Source organism: Heptranchias perlo, chromosome 11, assembly GCF_035084215.1.
Source record: "Heptranchias perlo isolate sHepPer1 chromosome 11, sHepPer1.hap1, whole genome shotgun sequence".
In the NCBI taxonomy this organism is placed as follows: domain Eukaryota; kingdom Metazoa; phylum Chordata; class Chondrichthyes; order Hexanchiformes; family Hexanchidae; genus Heptranchias; species Heptranchias perlo.
In genome coordinates, this window is record NC_090335.1 from 68,736,584 (window position 1) to 68,753,730 (window position 17,147).

At 42.3% G+C, this 17,147-nt stretch overlaps 1 protein-coding gene across 1 annotated transcript in view; it reads left to right on the forward strand.

The window, feature by feature from the left end:
* Positions 1 to 17,147, forward strand: part of LOC137326857 (uromodulin-like 1) — a 93,073-nt gene that overhangs the window by 48,331 nt on the left and 27,595 nt on the right. Inside the window, exons 19-23 of the mRNA XM_067992237.1 lie at positions 929 to 1,186; positions 1,290 to 1,433; positions 1,578 to 1,835; positions 5,692 to 5,804; positions 6,589 to 6,808. Of these exons, the coding sequence (XP_067848338.1) occupies positions 929 to 1,186; positions 1,290 to 1,433; positions 1,578 to 1,835; positions 5,692 to 5,804; positions 6,589 to 6,808 (993 nt within the window). The remainder of the gene's footprint in view (positions 1 to 928; positions 1,187 to 1,289; positions 1,434 to 1,577; positions 1,836 to 5,691; positions 5,805 to 6,588; positions 6,809 to 17,147) is intronic.

The window sequence follows — 17,147 nt, forward strand, 5'->3', positions numbered from 1 at the left end:
GTGGATCAAGGGGAGGTTCTCAAAGGAGGAGGAGGAGGTACTAGAGGAGTAAGAGGAGAGACCAAGCTGTGACATGGTGCCGAGGGCCACACTGCCACTGTGGTGGCCTGATACACTAGCAAGCAGATTTGTTAACAGTAAATAGATAAATAATCAGTAGAATAGGCATACAGTAGATTTGTCATAATATATGGAACTATTGTTCCTCAGAATACAGAAAATAAGTCATGCCTCTTGTGCTAAAACTCAATGTAAAACTGGACCTGAAACAAGGCCCCTGACTAAAAATTACATATTGGTTCACTGTTACCCTTCTATGGAATTTTGTTTCTCTCTCTCTGATGACTTAGTTTCCTCTGGTAGCTCACCGTGTAACGTGTTCTTGCAAAGTTCCTCTATTTCAATGCAAGTTTATTTTAAATGGGCCAATGACCGCTTTAAAACAGTACACAAACGCCTTAGTCAGTGCACTTCCAGAGGAGATTAGATGCCAAGGTCACTAAAATTTCAAAAAAAACCTTCTGAAAATAATTGTTACTGCTGTAGCACCAGTGTTGTCATTATATCATTAAGGACAAGAGTGGCAATGTCATGGGTATACCATCACCTCCGAGTTCCCCAAAAGTCATACACCAACCTGACTTGGAGATATATCACCGTTCCGCCATCATCACTGGGTCAATATCCTGGAATTCCCTCCTTAACACCATCATGGGAGCACCATCACTTCAAGGGCTGCAGCGGTTCAAAGAGAAGGCCTGCCACCACCTTCTCAGCGCAAATAGGGATGAACAATCAATGCTGTCTTGCCAGCATCACCCGCATCCCAAGAACAAATTAAGGAAAAGATAGCTCCCCTCATACTCAGGGTTGTGATGACCATGTTGCTGTATGGTACTCACTAATTGGTTCTTTAATTCACCAACAGCTCCTTCTCCAGTTACCAACTTGGCTGTTTCCAGTGTCACCAGCGTTGGTTTTCACATAACTTGGACAACAGACACCAGTGAAGAGCAGACATTTGTCGTGCAGGTGTTAAAGAATGAGAGCCTCGTGAGCGAAACAGAGACGCAAGAAATGCAATGGACAGCATCAGGATTGGAGCCTGGGACTGAGTACACTGTGAGCGTCATGTCTAGAGTCTGTGACCAAGACAGCATTGCCACAGAGCTGAATATAAAAACAGGTATTAGGCAGGGCTAGTGATTTGAATGCAAATGTACCTTTTAGGTAGAGACCATATGTTATATGGAAGAGCCGGAGAGCTAATCGCCTTCCCAATTTTACAGCTCTCAGTGCAACCAAGGCTGAAACGAAAATATCCATAGCTAATATGGACAATCAAGGAAACAGCATTGCCCTGGATCAGTTATCATCCAACTCTGTACAAATGTTCACATCATTTTCTACACAAATGGCTACTCCGGATTGTGGTGAGCTAAGCTACGTCTTTTTCAATCCGTGTACAATATCACTCATTTCACAGTTATTTTAGAGAAATTACAGAAAGATTTTAGAAATTCCTGTCATCTTAAAACCTAAAAAAAAAACTCATGTTTTTCGTTTTTATCCCCTAGTTCCTACATTGATCAGAAGCCTCATCATCTTTAATGTCACAAGCAACAAGCTAAACGTGATTTGGGATGCTGATGCCACAATCAACCAAACGTTTGTCGTGCAGCTTTGGAAGGACAATGATATCGTGATTGATGCAAAGACCGAGGAGCGGAGCTGGACCGTGTCAAACCTGGAGGCTGGAGTGTTATACACCGTCAGAGTCGTCTCTCAGGTCTGTGGAAAAGAAGGCAAAGCTGAAGTACAAGAAGTAAAAACAGGTACGAAGAGTTATGCTCTCAGTTATCCAGTTTTCCCTCAATCACTGTTGGTCTTGGTTCTCATAATTCCTCAAAGACACTTGCCGACGTTTTCTGCTTGTGCCCTTGCCAGTCCGTGTAATGGACAGGAAGGTAGAATCATAGAATCATAGAAGTTTACAACATGGAAACAGGCCCTTCAGCCTAACATGTCCATGTCGCCCAGTTTATACCACTAAGCTAGTCCCAATTGCCTGCACTTGGCCCATATCCCTCTATACCCATCTTACCCAGATCATGGGCTGGCAAGGCCACAAGCAGAAAACCCCGGCTACAGTTTCTTCATGTGTGTCATAAGTCCAACTCAACAGCTACCAACTCTTAATTTTGATGTCTTCACCCTTGGACCTTCTTCATCTATTGCCATTCTTGGCTTTATTATCTCCTCTGACTTTTAGTGGAACTCCCAGATGTTCTCTATTTCTAAAGATGACTCCAATTTTTTTAAATTTTTCTTCCTTTGTGCCAAACACTTCTTTGTCCCACTTTGGCTGTTAAGTGTCCTTAAGACCTAGGTCTGTTCAGGACCTGACTGTTGCTTCCATAGCTGAAAAAAATGATAATGGGGCTAATCCAATGAAAGTCACTGGGGTCACCAGTAGGTCGACTGGGCAGGTGGAAAGTTCCACCCCAACAGAGTTCTTGTGGCAAATCTGTTACTGAGGTAAATCTGGGTCAACATCTCAGAACACCGAAGGCAGCAGAAATAGTTGGACACTGAGCAAGAAATGAGGTGGGAACATTTAGAGGGAAGGAAACCAAAGGTACGGTCAAAGAAGGGTTTTTAGGAGGCCTTTGAAGGCATGGACGGAGGTAGATTGGTTTTGGAAGGGAATTGCAAAACCAGAGTTGGGGGACATAGTGACTAAAAGATCAGGGGTAATTTTAACTTTGGGTGATTGTGTAAAACAGGCGATATTGAATCAGCTGTCTGTTATACATTTCTCCTGATTTTAATTTCCATGAAAATCGGGAGAGATGTTTAATGAACAGCTGATTCAATAACGCCCATTTTACACTATCGCCCATAGTCAAAATTATCCCAAGGGGTGGAAAATAAACAGTAAACCAGTGTTGGAGAAGCAGAGGGTGGAGGTGGGGCATTGTGGCTGTAATTTGGCCTGTTTAAGCAGAGTTTACTCTCCATACAGTTAAGGAAGGCAATTTGAATCAATCAATACACTGTACATCCTAACTTACTGGCAGGCATAGAACTTTGTCGCGGTAGCTACAGAACCCTGAATCTGATTTCAATGACAACCTTCCAGCTTGAAAGCAATGGCCTCAAAGTGGTACCATATTTTTTGAACTAGGTAATGCATGTAGAGCCAGAAAGAGAAAGAGTGGACCGACCAGATTCTGGAAGGAAAGAGAATGATATTTTTAAATTCCAACCAAGATATACCAGCCTTTCCCCATTGTGTTGTCCTGGAGTTTAACAATGAAATTCCTTCAATGAACTCCAACCAATGATAGCTTTCTCCATTCCTCATGGTTACTTTCCCAAAGTCTGTCACTGTAATGTTTGTATGGTCAGGAGTAGCACAGCCACATGGATTTTCAGACCAGTCAGGGTCCAGCACAGTAGGCCTAACTGGGCTTACATGGAATGTATAGCCATTCGGTCCAACAGGTCTATGTCTGTGTTTATGCTCCACACGAGCCTCCACCCTCCCTACTTCATCTAACTCCATCAACATATCCTTCTATTCCTTTCTCCCTCATGTGTTTATCTAACTTCCCCTTAAATGCATCTGTGCTATTCACCTCAACTACTCCTTGTGGTAGCGGCTTCGTCCCTTCCTCTCCCCCATTGTTGGTCGCCAAAGTTTTCTCCCTCATTATCTGCTATTTGCTGCCTTTATTCCATTTTAAAGCCTCTTCAGAAAAGCCACAAGCCTCTGTTTTATACAGCAAATCTGAAAATGTTACAACTTAACCATTTTGAAATAGACAATTATTTAAAATCTTAAAAATTCTCCTTTTTTTCTAAGCTGTTAACAAATGTATGACTATGCTTAGTGACCTCTGAATTATAGGCCTTTCTCCAACAGGACATGGGCAAAGATATTCCTATGTTCCATTTGGGGACTTGCAATACCCCACAAGGATTAGAATGACTGTCCTGAGGCTCCTTTTACTTTTGCACTCGTTCTGGGATCCTGTTTCAAGAGAGTGAACACCATGGGCACGATTTGACCCCGAGCCAGGAAGGGGGTGGGGGGTCAAATTGCGGAGTATGGGTTTCCCGGACATCCTTACGATTTTGACGTAAGGACGTCTTTTTTTTGTCGGTTTGCCGTCTGTTCTATGCCTGCCAGTAAGTTAGGATGTACAGTGTATTGATTGGTTCAAATTGCCTTCCTTAACTGTATGGAGAGTAAACTCTGCTTAAACAGGCCAAATTACAGCCGCAATGCCCCACATCCACCCTCTGCTCCTCCAACACTGGTTTACTGTTTATTTTCCATCCCCTTGGGATAATTTTGACTATGGGCGATAGTGTAAAATGGGCCTTATTGAATCAGCTGTTCATTATACATCTCTCCCGATTTTCATTGAAATTAAACTCAGGAGAGATGTATAAGGGGTGGCTGATTTGATATCGCCCGTTTTACACAATCACCCAAAGTTAAAATTACCCCCCTGATCTTTCAGTCACTATTTCCCCCCACTCTGGTTGCAATTCCCTCCCAAAACCAATCTACCTGATTGACAGGCTGGCCTCAGTTGGACGGGAGACCAGCCAGGGAGAGTGTTCAGGTAAGTCTTTAGGTAAGACTTTGTTTGTATGGATGGAGGGTAGCCATGGGGGGGCATGGGTAGGCATGGGTTGGCATGGGGCATGGGTTGGCACGGGGGTCGAGGGGTGTCTGTTATGGGGGGGGAGGAATTGGGGGTCATCGTGGGGGTCCTTGATTGTTGGGGGGGAGGGGTCGCTGCAGGTAGGCCTGTTGGGCCTGGGGGAAGCACTCCTGCTCCTCCGGGCCCACAAGCTGTGCCTTTCTAGGCACTTACCTGTTAATCTCGGGTCTTCTCGCCTCCTTTCACGTGGCGTGAAAGAGAAGCCCAGGGAATCCTGGCCCCCCAGGATTGAAATCGGAATGTGTAGAAAAATGGATGCCTGAAGCCTCCTTGAAAGGTTTTAATCACCAACTCGCCTCCTGGGAGCGGGTTGAAAACTGGAAGCGAGCGGGTTGGAGGCGGGTTGGAAGCAGGTACGCAATGGTTGCGATTTTGAATGCCCCCCTGCCCCCAAACCACCCGCTTTTCCCTTTTAAAATCGTGCCCCATATGTCATGCTCCCCACTGTTCCTCTACCTTTCCAGAGCCAGACTCTGAAGGGATGCTGCACTTTTCTCTGTAACACAGACTTGGAGTAGAAACATGGGGTCTGGAAACTGCTTCTAATTTACTGAAACAAGTGGTGCTAACCCTCCGACACACGAGGATTGACAGTGTTGCCTGAGGCCCAGCTCATTCATGCTTGGGAGCTAATGGAGGCTCCAGATACACTCCTGTGGCACAAACCATAAAATCATAGAATGATGCAGCACAGAAGGCGGCCATTCGGCCCATCGCGCCTGTGCCGGCTCTTTGAACAAGCTACCCAATTAGTCCCACTCCCCTGCTCTTTCTCCCTTCAAACGTAGCTTTGATTTGGTTTTGAGTTCAGGTTCAGGTTAGGCCAAATCAAAATAATTGTAGTAAATCAAACCAAAATGAACCAAACCAAACCAAGCCAAATCTCGCAGACTCAATCATCTCAAAAGACTGACATTGAAAGTATTTACTGACTTTTCACACCATCCCACAGCTGCACACATCATGGGAGGAAGAACAAGAATAACAAATTTAATGTTCAATGAAGGGCTGAGAAACAGCAGCAGTGACAAATTCAAGGCCTTTACAGCGCAATTTATTACACAGGTATGTACATACTTCACAGCCCTCTAACCATATTGGGTTTGCTTCTCAAGGTCCAGTGTTAATGAAAGTGTAATAAGTGGCATGGATTATGTGTAGGATTCCTGGATTTTGGTTTTAACCAGTGAAACCCCAACAAATGCAACATTGTGAAACCAGTTATTGTTTTAAAACCACAGGTGAAACACTAAAAGGATTCTCACCAAGAGCTCTCCATAAGTCTGTCAGCTGGATTCCACCTGCAGGACTACGTCAGGAAACCTGGGTTTACACCAAATGTGACATTCTTTAACCAAAAAAAAAATCAAGAAACACCAAAATTGGTGAAACCGAATCCCACTCAAAGAAAAACATAGAAAACCAGAAAGTCTAATTATATGAAACAGTGTTTTATGTCACAGTGCATCTTAATAGGGGGGGGGGCACTGTATTTATAAATATAATTTTAGATGTTACATAGAATTGGGGTCAAAAGCAGCCTAAGCTAATGGGATGAAAGACCAGCCATGTAGAGTTTGACACTAATTGGCAATAGATTGTCAGTCTCACTCAGAAGATGGGCTGGAAAATAGAAAAATATCAGATTGTACTGGTAGGAGGTGCTTTTCTGAGGTTGGGACTGAGGCACCTTCTTCTACAGAGGGATCTTTGCATTGATCCCCTGCCGGACCTGACCTCTGAGAGCCTGATGCTCACACTGGGTGCCTGAAATTGGAAAATGTTCTGATTCCCAGTGCTCCAACAAAAATTGCATTCTTAACGAATACACTCATCTTTATGGTTGCAGATCTTGAAATCTTTGCCTGAATACACTGCCAAACTTATAGCTTCCGGGAAAGTCAAGATTGTGATAAAATCCCTATGGGAAGGAAGTGTGAATGTAGACTTCCAAGTGGTCTTTGATGAAGAAATAGTGGCTAATGTTTCCAGAATTACCGTGGACCTTGTGACATCATTAAAGGACAGCTCTGTCTTTAACTTTGATCCCGACAGCACAGACATATCAGGTAATGGGGATGGGGTGGGAAAATGAAACTTTCAATGTTATCTCACACAAGTATGACGTCAAATGCATGTGACCAGAACTTTTGCACCACTCCCCCCACCACAACTGTACATTCAGTAATTGTGGCTTTCTGGATGGAAGAGCCATTTGGATCATCCAGGGACTTCAGTCATTCTTGTCATTGTCCAATCAAATTCTGCCGGCTACTTGTCTCATTGGCGGCATATTGTGGTGTGCGATTGGGATGTTTATAGTAAGATCTGACTTACAACCTTAATGGCCATTACTGTAGTGAAATTATTGGCAATATTATCTTCAGCATCTTAGTTTTAACTAAACTTATAAGCACATTTATGAACAACCTGTTGATGTGTTTGTTGAAACTAATGCACAGGGAGAGGTATTGGCATGAAATGTTAAACCAAGGTTCCAGCTATCTGTTCTGGTAGATCAGGTGGAATATTAAAGGTCCTAGGGTAGGAAGAGCAGAGAGTTTGCCTGGTATTCTGCCCTCTCATCAGACAATATCAACAAACAAAAACTGATCAGTTGGATGTTCATCTCATTGCTGTTTGCAGGACTTTGCTGGCACAGAATGGCTGCTGCATTTGCCTACATAAAAGTCATTATGCTTCAAAAGTAATTAATTGTGGGAAGCGCAATGACATTTTTCAACGTGATAAGGAGGTATATAAATGCAAGTTTAAAAAACACTGATCTTCATTTACTAGTAGCAGTAAAGAAGTCGCTTCCAGTTTATCTCCACGTCTCCGTCACTGGTGGTATAATGGTATCACTGAGTCTTGGGGATGGGGGGACTGGCTGGGTTGATGGCCAGCGGTGAAACAAATTTTGTCTTCCTCATCCCAAGGTTTTCCAGGGATGAAGACCATTCTCCGTGTGAGAAACTAGACAGGTAGCTAGCTACGTGTAGGCCTCCACCACGGTACTGCTGAGACAGAGCCTCGGAGGTTTAGAGAGCAGCGGCCCTTTGATTTTTCTCCTCTTTCTCTTCAGTAAAATTGAAACTAAAAAAAAAGGCATACTCTAAGTACATAGACAGTAAGGGAGGACGACAAAAGGGAATACGGAGAGGTTAGGAAGGATGACAAATAAACAATTAGGAAAGCAAAGAGGAACTACAAAATTAAATTATCAAGGAATATAGAATCATAGACTCATAGAATGGTTACAGCACAGAATGAGGCCATTCGGCCCATTGAGCCCGTGCCGGCTCTTTGTAAGAGCAATCCAGACAATCCCATTCCCCCCCTCTTTACCCGTAGCCTGCAAATTTTTTCCCTTCAAGTATTTATTTATCCAATTCCTTTTTGAAAACCACGATTGAATCTGCTTCCACTACCCTTTCAGGCAGCGCATTCCAAATCATAACAACTTATTGTGTAAAAAAGTTTTTCCTCATGTCGCCTTTGGTTCTTTAGCCAATTACCTTAAATCTGTGTCCTCTGGTTCTCGATCCTTCTACCAATGGGAACCGTTTCTCTTTGAACTCTTCTATCAAATCTCCTCTTAACCTTCTCTGCTCTAAGGAGAACAACCCCAGCTTCTCCAGTCAATCCACGTAACTGAAGTCCCTCATCCCTGGAACCATTCTAGTAAATCTTTTCTGCACCCCCTCTAAGGCCTTCACATCCTCCCTAAAATGCGGTGCCCAGAAATGGACACAATACTCCAGTTGTGGTTGTACCAATGTTTTATAAAGGTTCAACATAACTTCCTTGCTTTTGTACTCTGTGTCTCTATTTATAAAGCCCAGGATCCTGTATGCTTTTTTAACCACTTACTCAACCTATCCTGCCACCTTCAAAGATTTATGCATATATACCCCCAGGTCTCTCTGTTTCTGCACTCCCTTTAGAATTGTACCATTTAGTTTATATTGCCTCTCCTTATTCTTCCTGCCAAAATCTATCACTTTGCACTTCTCTGCATTATATTTCATCTGCCATGTGTCCGCCCATTCCATCAGCCTGTCAATGTCCTCTTGAAGTCTATCACTATCCTCCTCACTGTTCATTACCCTTCCAAGTTTTGTGTCATCTGCAAATTTTGAAATTGTGCCCTGTACACCCAAGTCCAAGTCATTAGTATATATCAAAAAAAGCAGTGTTCCTAATACCGACCCCCGTGGAACAACACTGTACACCTTCCACCAGTCCCAAAAACAACCGTTCACCACTAATCTCTGTTTCCTTTCACTTAGCCAATTTCGTATCCATGCTGCCACTGCCCCTTTTATTCCATGGGCTTCAATTTTGCTGACAAGCCTATTTTGTGGCACTTTATCAAACGCCTTTTGAAAGTCCATGTACACAACATCAACAGCATTGCCCTTATCAACCCTCTCTGTTACTTCATCAAAAAACTCAATCAAGTTAGCTAAGCACGATTTGCCTTTAACAAATCTGTGCTGGCTTTCCTTTAGTAAACCACAATTGTCCAAGTGACTATTAATTTTGTCCTGGATTATCGTTTCTGAAAGCTTCCCCATCACTGAGGTTAAACTGACTGGCCTGTGGTTGCCAGGTTTATCCTTACACCCTTTTTTGAACAGGGGTGTAACATTTGCAATTCTCCAGTCCTCTGGCACCATCCCCATATCTAGGGAGGATTGGAAGATTATGGCCAGCATCTCTGCAATTTCCACCCCTACTTCCCTTATATATAAAGAAGTAGTAAAGTATTCTACAGACACATTAATAACAAAAGAAAAGTTATAATAGGGATGGGCCTCTAAGGGTTGCACAAAATAAACTCACAGGTAATGACAGTGAAATGGCAGAAATATTGAATAGTTACTTTGCCTCAGAATTCACCAGGGAGACTAACAAGGTGGGCATGACATTAGAAGAGGAGATCAAAAAAGGTATAAAGACATTTAAGATAGAAAGGGGGGAGATAATTGATAAACTAATCAAACTTAGAGAGGATAAAACCCCTGTTCTGGATGGATTGCATCTGAGCATATTAAAAGAAGTTAGGGAAGAGATAGCAGAGGCACTATTACATACATATAAAAAATCATTAGAGAAGGGAATAGTGCCAGAGGACTGGTGGACAGCTGATGTTATTCCTATATTTGAAAAGGGAGATAGAACAAGTCCAGGGAACTATAGACCAGTTTGCTTAACGTCATTGGTAGGAAAGCGTAGGGTTTGTCTACACAATCCAAACACCGGTCCTTAACAGTTGGTGAAAGGTTGGTGAACTCTGGACGGTAACTTTTGGAAAAGAGTACTTTACGAACAAATTGCTTTAAGGCTAAACAACTTTATTGGCACAAGTTCATACAACCTTTCCAAAGTATAGAGTGGTGGTTGAGTTTTGCAGGTGATCAGTCTGTCACACTCAAGGCTGTTGTGTTTTCCTCAATGTTGTCCTCATTCTTGAGGTGCGCTCCTGTTGCTCTGACCTCCGACTGCAGTGCCAGTTCTGTTGCGATGTCTTCTTTTTATGTTGTTTTTTGCACTTTGGGGCTTAAGTAAAATAAGGGAAGTGTCACTCTGTCCCATCGCCTCCTGTGATTAGGCCTCTAGAATGGATAGTTACTTCATTCAAAACCAGGTACAATTAGCTCAGTACTTTGAAATGTGAAGTCTTCCCTTATCTGTGCTCATCTGGCTTTTCAGGCACTTTGGAATGTAAAGGCCACCCTTATCTGTGCTCATCTGGTCTTAAGTGTCCATGACTCTAACTATCTCAAATGTAAACAATTTTACAACACCAAGTTATAGTCCAGCAATTTTATTTTAAATTCACAAGCTTTCGGAGATTTTCTCCTTCCTCAGGCAAATGTTTCAAGAAACATTTGCCTGAGGAAGGAGAAAATCTCCGAAAGCTTGTGAATTTAAAATAAAATTGCTGGACTATAACTTGGTGTTGTAAAATTGTTTACAATTGTCAACCCCAGTCCATCACCGGCATCTCCACATCATGTCTAACTATCTCAACAGTTTCTCAGTGGTATCAGTTCTGTGGCATGCTGACTTGTTTAAAACTTTTAGAAGCTTTCCCATATGAACTGCAGTTTTAAATCAATCAATAGTCCAGCTGCACACAGGGACCGTGGTAACAGCAGTTCGTTCTGTCTTTTTGGCTAATGCTGTATCTTTCGAAGCTGACCATTGTTTCTAAGTTAATCTCCAATTCCATATTGGAAAAAGGCGCTCAAATCTCACAGTCTCTCCTCAAGTTCATTGATGAATTCTTCGATCAATGAACTTTCATGTTGATTTGACTCTTGACCATTCTCCACCTCTGTTTCCTACATAATCTATATCTTATGCCCTTACACAAACGATCTTTTGTTAATACATATACATACAGAGTTACAATGATTATATGCACAATATACTTTAATCACAGTCTACTGATGACTTAATCATCAACCTTTGTTTGTTCCCACACTCTCTCCTGGATTTGATCACATTCCTGCTCAAAACAGATTTACTGTGACACATTCGAGGGACTTCATATTGTACTTGGATTTAAAATCCCTCTTTCATTAAGCTTTTCAATTCCTTATCCTTCATTTTCTGGGTTAACTTCTTCACCAATTTCCGTATTTTATAAAACATACACCATGTACTTAATATGACTAATATTTGGATAATTAAAAATGCATATGAAGCTAAATGGGCCCACGGTGATTCCCCAGCATGATATATCTTCTCCCACCACTTATGTCCAGGGAAAGCTCTAACTTTTGGGAGGAGCAAAGCCCTATCTTTATACCATTCGGCTGGTGGGGCTGCACGCACACGTCTCTGGTCTTATCTCCTAGTCATAAATTATTCCACCCCCATGCTGACTCTGTGTGAAACAACTCCAGATGACCCGTACCACGTGGTGTGACTACCACATCCCTTATCTCCTGACTTATAAGCTGCTTTTGTTCACACAGAGACAGCAATTTTGTCTGCCCCAGCACCACCCTCTTGCTAAATGCCTAAACGCTATGTGAGATGGAATTCCTGACTATACATAGTTTTAAACCATATTCTTACATCGCCCTCCTTTCGAACCTGAGTGGAACCACTCTGGGTCAATTGTCATCTTACCCCTTAACATTCTTCTTGGTCTTGCCTAAGATCACCTTGGGTTTACATTTTATTATCATTATATTTGCATAAACACACACAGACATATACATATTGCTTCTAAGTTTCATTTAGTTATCTGATATAGACAAAGAAAATCATAATACACTGTACAGAAAACGGCAGTGTACCATATTATCAAGAAATCTGAGACTTAAAAGATTCTCCAGCTCTCCTTTTTTCTACTATCCATCTTGTGGATATTTTTGCTAAGTATTATTTCTCCCTAGCCCTCAGTTGTCCCAATTTCATCGTTAACTCAAAGGAACTGAATCCTGAATTTTCAAACATAGAAACATAGAAAATAGGAGCAAGAGTAGGCCATTCGGCCCTTCGGGCCTGCTCCGCCATTCAAAATGATCATGGCTGATTGTCTAACTCAGTACCCTGTTCCCGCTTTTTCTCCATATCCCTTGATCCCTTTAGCATTAAGAAATATATCTATCTCCTTCTTGAATATATTTAATGACTTGGCCTCCACTGCCTTCTGTGGTAGAGAATTCCACAGGTTCACCACCCTCTGAGTGAAGAAATTTCTCCTCATCTCGGTTCTAAATAGCATACCCCATATCCTGAGACTGTGACCTCTGGTTCTGGACACCCCAGCCATCGGGAACATCCTCCCTGCATCTAGTCTGTCTAGTTCTATTTCGAAATCCAAATTTCTATGTCCATTAATTTACTTTTGTAAACAATTTTACAACACCAAGTTATAGTCCAACAATTTTATTTTAAAATCCACAAGCTTTCGGAGGCTTCCTCCTTCCTCAGGTGAATGTGGAACTGAAATCCTCGAACCTATCGCATTTATAAATCACAGAACAATGCCTGGTGATTACAGAGAGTCTTTAATTTACTTTAATTTCAATCCCCCTGATAGGTACCAGTGTGTTTAACTCTATCCTGATTATTTAATGAATTAGTTGGTTTCTCTATGGGGCATGTGTCACTGCCTTTGTTAAAAGATTTTCTCACCCTCCTGAGCCACGTTGACCATTTTATCTCCCCCTGCATGTTCCCGATGTCTCCCATAGTGGCTAGGCTATCAAATACAGTCTTCCCAATTTCAGTATAGGCAAGGACACAACATTTCCAAGAGAAAGCTATCAATTAACTATTTCATCTCATTCATGTCCAATACAATAATTACATTAACCCTTAGAGCATAGATTAGACATTCCCGACCTGATACAAGTTATACTTAACACATTTTTGTTTATTTTTTTCCTAAACACTTCTTGGACCACTTTCATTTTCGAAAATATCTCGAGTCCATTTTATCATTTCAAAATTATCCCAATTCTAGAGAGCAGTATTACTGACTGACAGGACTAGTTAATGTACAATTTTATTTCCCCAAAATACTCCCTCTGATACACAGCACTGAACAGGAACCATTTAGACTGGACTCCTTTTTGTTCTGAGTAAATTTGATCATCCCCTTTAATTTTAAATAAATTTCCCCTCCTCAAGTGCTTGAACAGCAACTCATCAATTGTCTTATCAATTTCATGAACAAATTATAACCAGGCTTAGTGATTTTACAATAAAGACAGAAGTGCTTGCAACTACTTTTGAAGGTAACTCCCATATTTCCCTTCTCCTCGAGCACTTTGTCTCGGAAAATAACAAGTAACCCTGAATTGGTTAAAACCGAGCCTTTGAGAGCCATGATCTGCTCCTAACCTCAAATCTAAATTCATGTCCAATTTCCTGCCCGCTCCCCGTAACCCCTAATTCCCTTTACTTCTAGGAAACTGTCTATTTCTGTTTTAAATTTATTTAATGATGTAGCTTTCAATTTCTGATGTTTGTGACTTAACCCCATTCTGTACTGACTCAAAATCTCAAGCTCACAGTCTGTGCCTTCACCTCCGACCCCTCCATCTTTCTTTTTGTTCTTTTCTTCCTCATCTTTCAACCTTCCCTTCAGAATTTCAACTTCCACCTGTTGCTGCAACAACAGGACTCCAGCTTTCCAATCCTTCTCTTTAATTTTCTTCTCCTTTCCCAGTTTCTTCATCTTAATCTCCATCTCACACAAAGTCTGACAGGTTTCATCTAGCACAGTTCAAGTTCCTATTTTCTCCTGAATACACTTTGCACCTTCAGCTTGAATATAATCTACCGACACAGCCAAAGTCGTGCTTTCTTGTTTTTTTTTATCTAATTGGTTTTCCAAACTTTTGATGCAATCGCACTCTGCTTCTAATTGTTCTTTTGGTTCTGTCGCTACTCTGTTTGTACCTTCCCGGGCTTCCTCCAGTTCCTTGCGCAGGCAGTCAACCATTTCCGCTAATTCCTGGCGTCATTTATCCTTGTCGGCATTCTCTTTACTTAGTACTAATAACCATACCACTTTAGCTTGTTTCTTCACCGAACCGTTCCCCTGCCTTATCCCAGGACGAGACACTCTGGGTTATGTCATTGCTATCTCTCTCTCTCCGATGTGCTTTTCCACATAAGTTTTAATAGCCTTTTCCATTTTAGTTCCCTATCAGCTGTTACGTACGCGGCTGGTTTACTCGATTCCACGAGCTCCGTTCTATCACTGTCCAATCAAAATAGGGAACAGGCTATTTTAGATCTTGTCTTGTGTAATGAGACAGGGTTAATTAGTAACCTCATAGTAAGGGATCCTCTGGGGAAGAGTGATCATAATATGACAGAATTTCACATTGAGTTCGAGAGGGACGTACTTAAGCCCGAAACTAGAGTTTTAAACTTAAACAAAGCCAATTACATAAGTATGAGTGGCGAGTTGGCTAAGATTGATTGGGAAATTAGATTAAAAGATATGATCGTAGATAAGCAGTGGTGAACATTTAAAGAAATATTTCATAATTCTCAATGAATATACATTCCATTGAGAAATAAAAACTCCATAGGAAAAGTGATCCATCTGTGGCTAACTAAAAAAGTTAAGGCTCTGACCATCATTTTCCAAGCCTCTCTGGCTACAGGCATGGTCGGAGGACTGGAGGACTGCTAAAATTGTATCATTGTTTAAGAAGGGACAAAGGGATAGACCGAGTGATTACAGGCCAGTTAGCCCAAACTTGGTGGTGGGTAAATTATTCGAAAAAATTCTGAGGGAAAGTATTAATCATCATTTAGAAAGGCACGGACTAATCAAAGACAGTCAGCATGGATTTGATAAGGGAAAGTCGTGTGTGACTAATTTGAATGAATTTGTTGAGGAGGTAACAAGGAGGGTCGATGAGGGTAGTGCGTTTGATGTAGTCTACATGGATTTTAGCAAGGTTTTTGACAAGGTCCCACATGGCAGACTGGTCAGAAAAGTAAAAGCCCATGGGATCCAAGGGAAAGTGGCTAGTTGGATCCAAAATTGGCTCAGTGGCAAGAAACAAAGGGTAATGGTTGATGGGTGTTTTTGTGACTGGAAGGTTATTTCCAGAGGGGTTCAAGGGGGCTCAGTACTAGGTCCCTTGCTTTTTGTTATATATATTAATGATTTAGACTTAAATGTAGGGGGCGTGATTAAGAAATTTGCAGATGATACAAAAATTGGCCGTATGGTTGATAGTGAGGAGGAAAGCTGGAGACTGCGGGAAGATGTCAATGGACTTGGGGACTCGATTGTAAGGGGAATAGACAGGCGTTTCTGCGGACGCAACCGAGACTCCAGGATGGTATGTTGCCTCCCTGGTGCAAGGGTCAGGGATGTCTCGGAGCGGCTGCAGAACATTCTGGAGGGGGGAGGGTGAACAGCCAGTTGTCGTGGTGCATATAGGTACCAACGATATAGGTAAAAAACGGGATGAGGTCCTACAAGCTGAATTTAGGGAGTTAGGAGTTAAACTAAAAAGTAGGACCTCAAAGGTAGTAATCTCAGGATTGCTACCAGTGCCACTGGCTAGTCAGAGTAGGAATGACAGGATAGCTAGGATGAATATGTGGCTTGAGAGATGGTGCAAGAGGGAGGGATTCAAATTCCTGGGCCATTGGAACCGGTTCTGGGGGAGGTGGGACCAGTACAAATTGGACGGTCTGCATCTGGGCAGGACTGGAACCAATGTCCTAGAGGGAGTGTTTGCTAGTGCTGTTGGGGAGGGTTTAAACTAAAGTGGCAGGGGGATGGGAACCGATGCAGGAAGTCAGTGGGAAGTAAAGTGGTGACAGAAACAAAAGGCAGTAAGGGAGAGTGTACAAAACATGACCGGACAGATGGTCTGAGAAAGCAGGGCAAAGACCAAGGGAAGTCTAGATTAAACTGCGTTTATTTCAATGCAAGAAGTCTGATGGGCAAGGTAGATGAACTCAGGGCATGGATGGGCACATGGGACTGGGATGTTATAGCTATTACTGAAACATGGCTAAGGGAGGGGCAGGACTGGCAGCTCAATGTTCCAGGGTACAGATGCTATAGGAAAGATAGAGCAGGAGGTAAGAGAGGAGGGGGAGTTGCGTTCTTGATTAGGGAGAACATCACGGCAGTAGTGAGAGAGGATATATCCGAGGGTTCGTCCACGGAGTCTATATGGGTAGAACTGAAAAATAAGAAGGGAGAGATCACTTTGATAGGATTGTACTACAGACCCCCAAATAGTCAACGGGAAATTGAGGAGCAAATATGTAAGGAGATTACAGACAGCTGCAAGAAAAATAGGGTGGTAATAGTAGGGGACTTTAACTTTCCCAACATTGACTGGGACAGCCATAGCATTAGGGGCTTGGATGGAGAGAAATTTATTGAGTGTATTCAGGAGGAATTTCTCATTCAGTATGTGGATGGCCCGACTAGAGAGGGGGCAAAACTTGACCTCCTCTTGGGAAATAAGGAAGGGCAGGTGACAGAAGTGTTAGTGAGGGATCACTTTGGGACCAGTGATCATAATTCCATTAGTTTTAGGATAGCTATGGAGAATGATAGGTCTGGCCCAGAAGTTAAAATTCTAAATTGGGGAAAGGCTAATTTTGATGGTATTAGACAGGAACTTTCAGAAGTTGATTGGGAGAGTCTGTTGGCAGGCAAAGGGATGTCTGGTAAGTGGGAGGCCTTCAAAAGTGTGTTAACCAGGGTTCAGGGTAAGCACATTCCTTATAAAGTGAAGGGCAAGGCTGGTAGAAGTAGGGAACCTTGGATGACTCGGGAGATTGAGGCCCTAGTCAAAAAGAAGAAGGAGGCATATGACATGCATAGACGGCTGGGATCAAGTGGATCCCTTGAAGAGTATAGAGATTGCCGGAGTAGAGTTA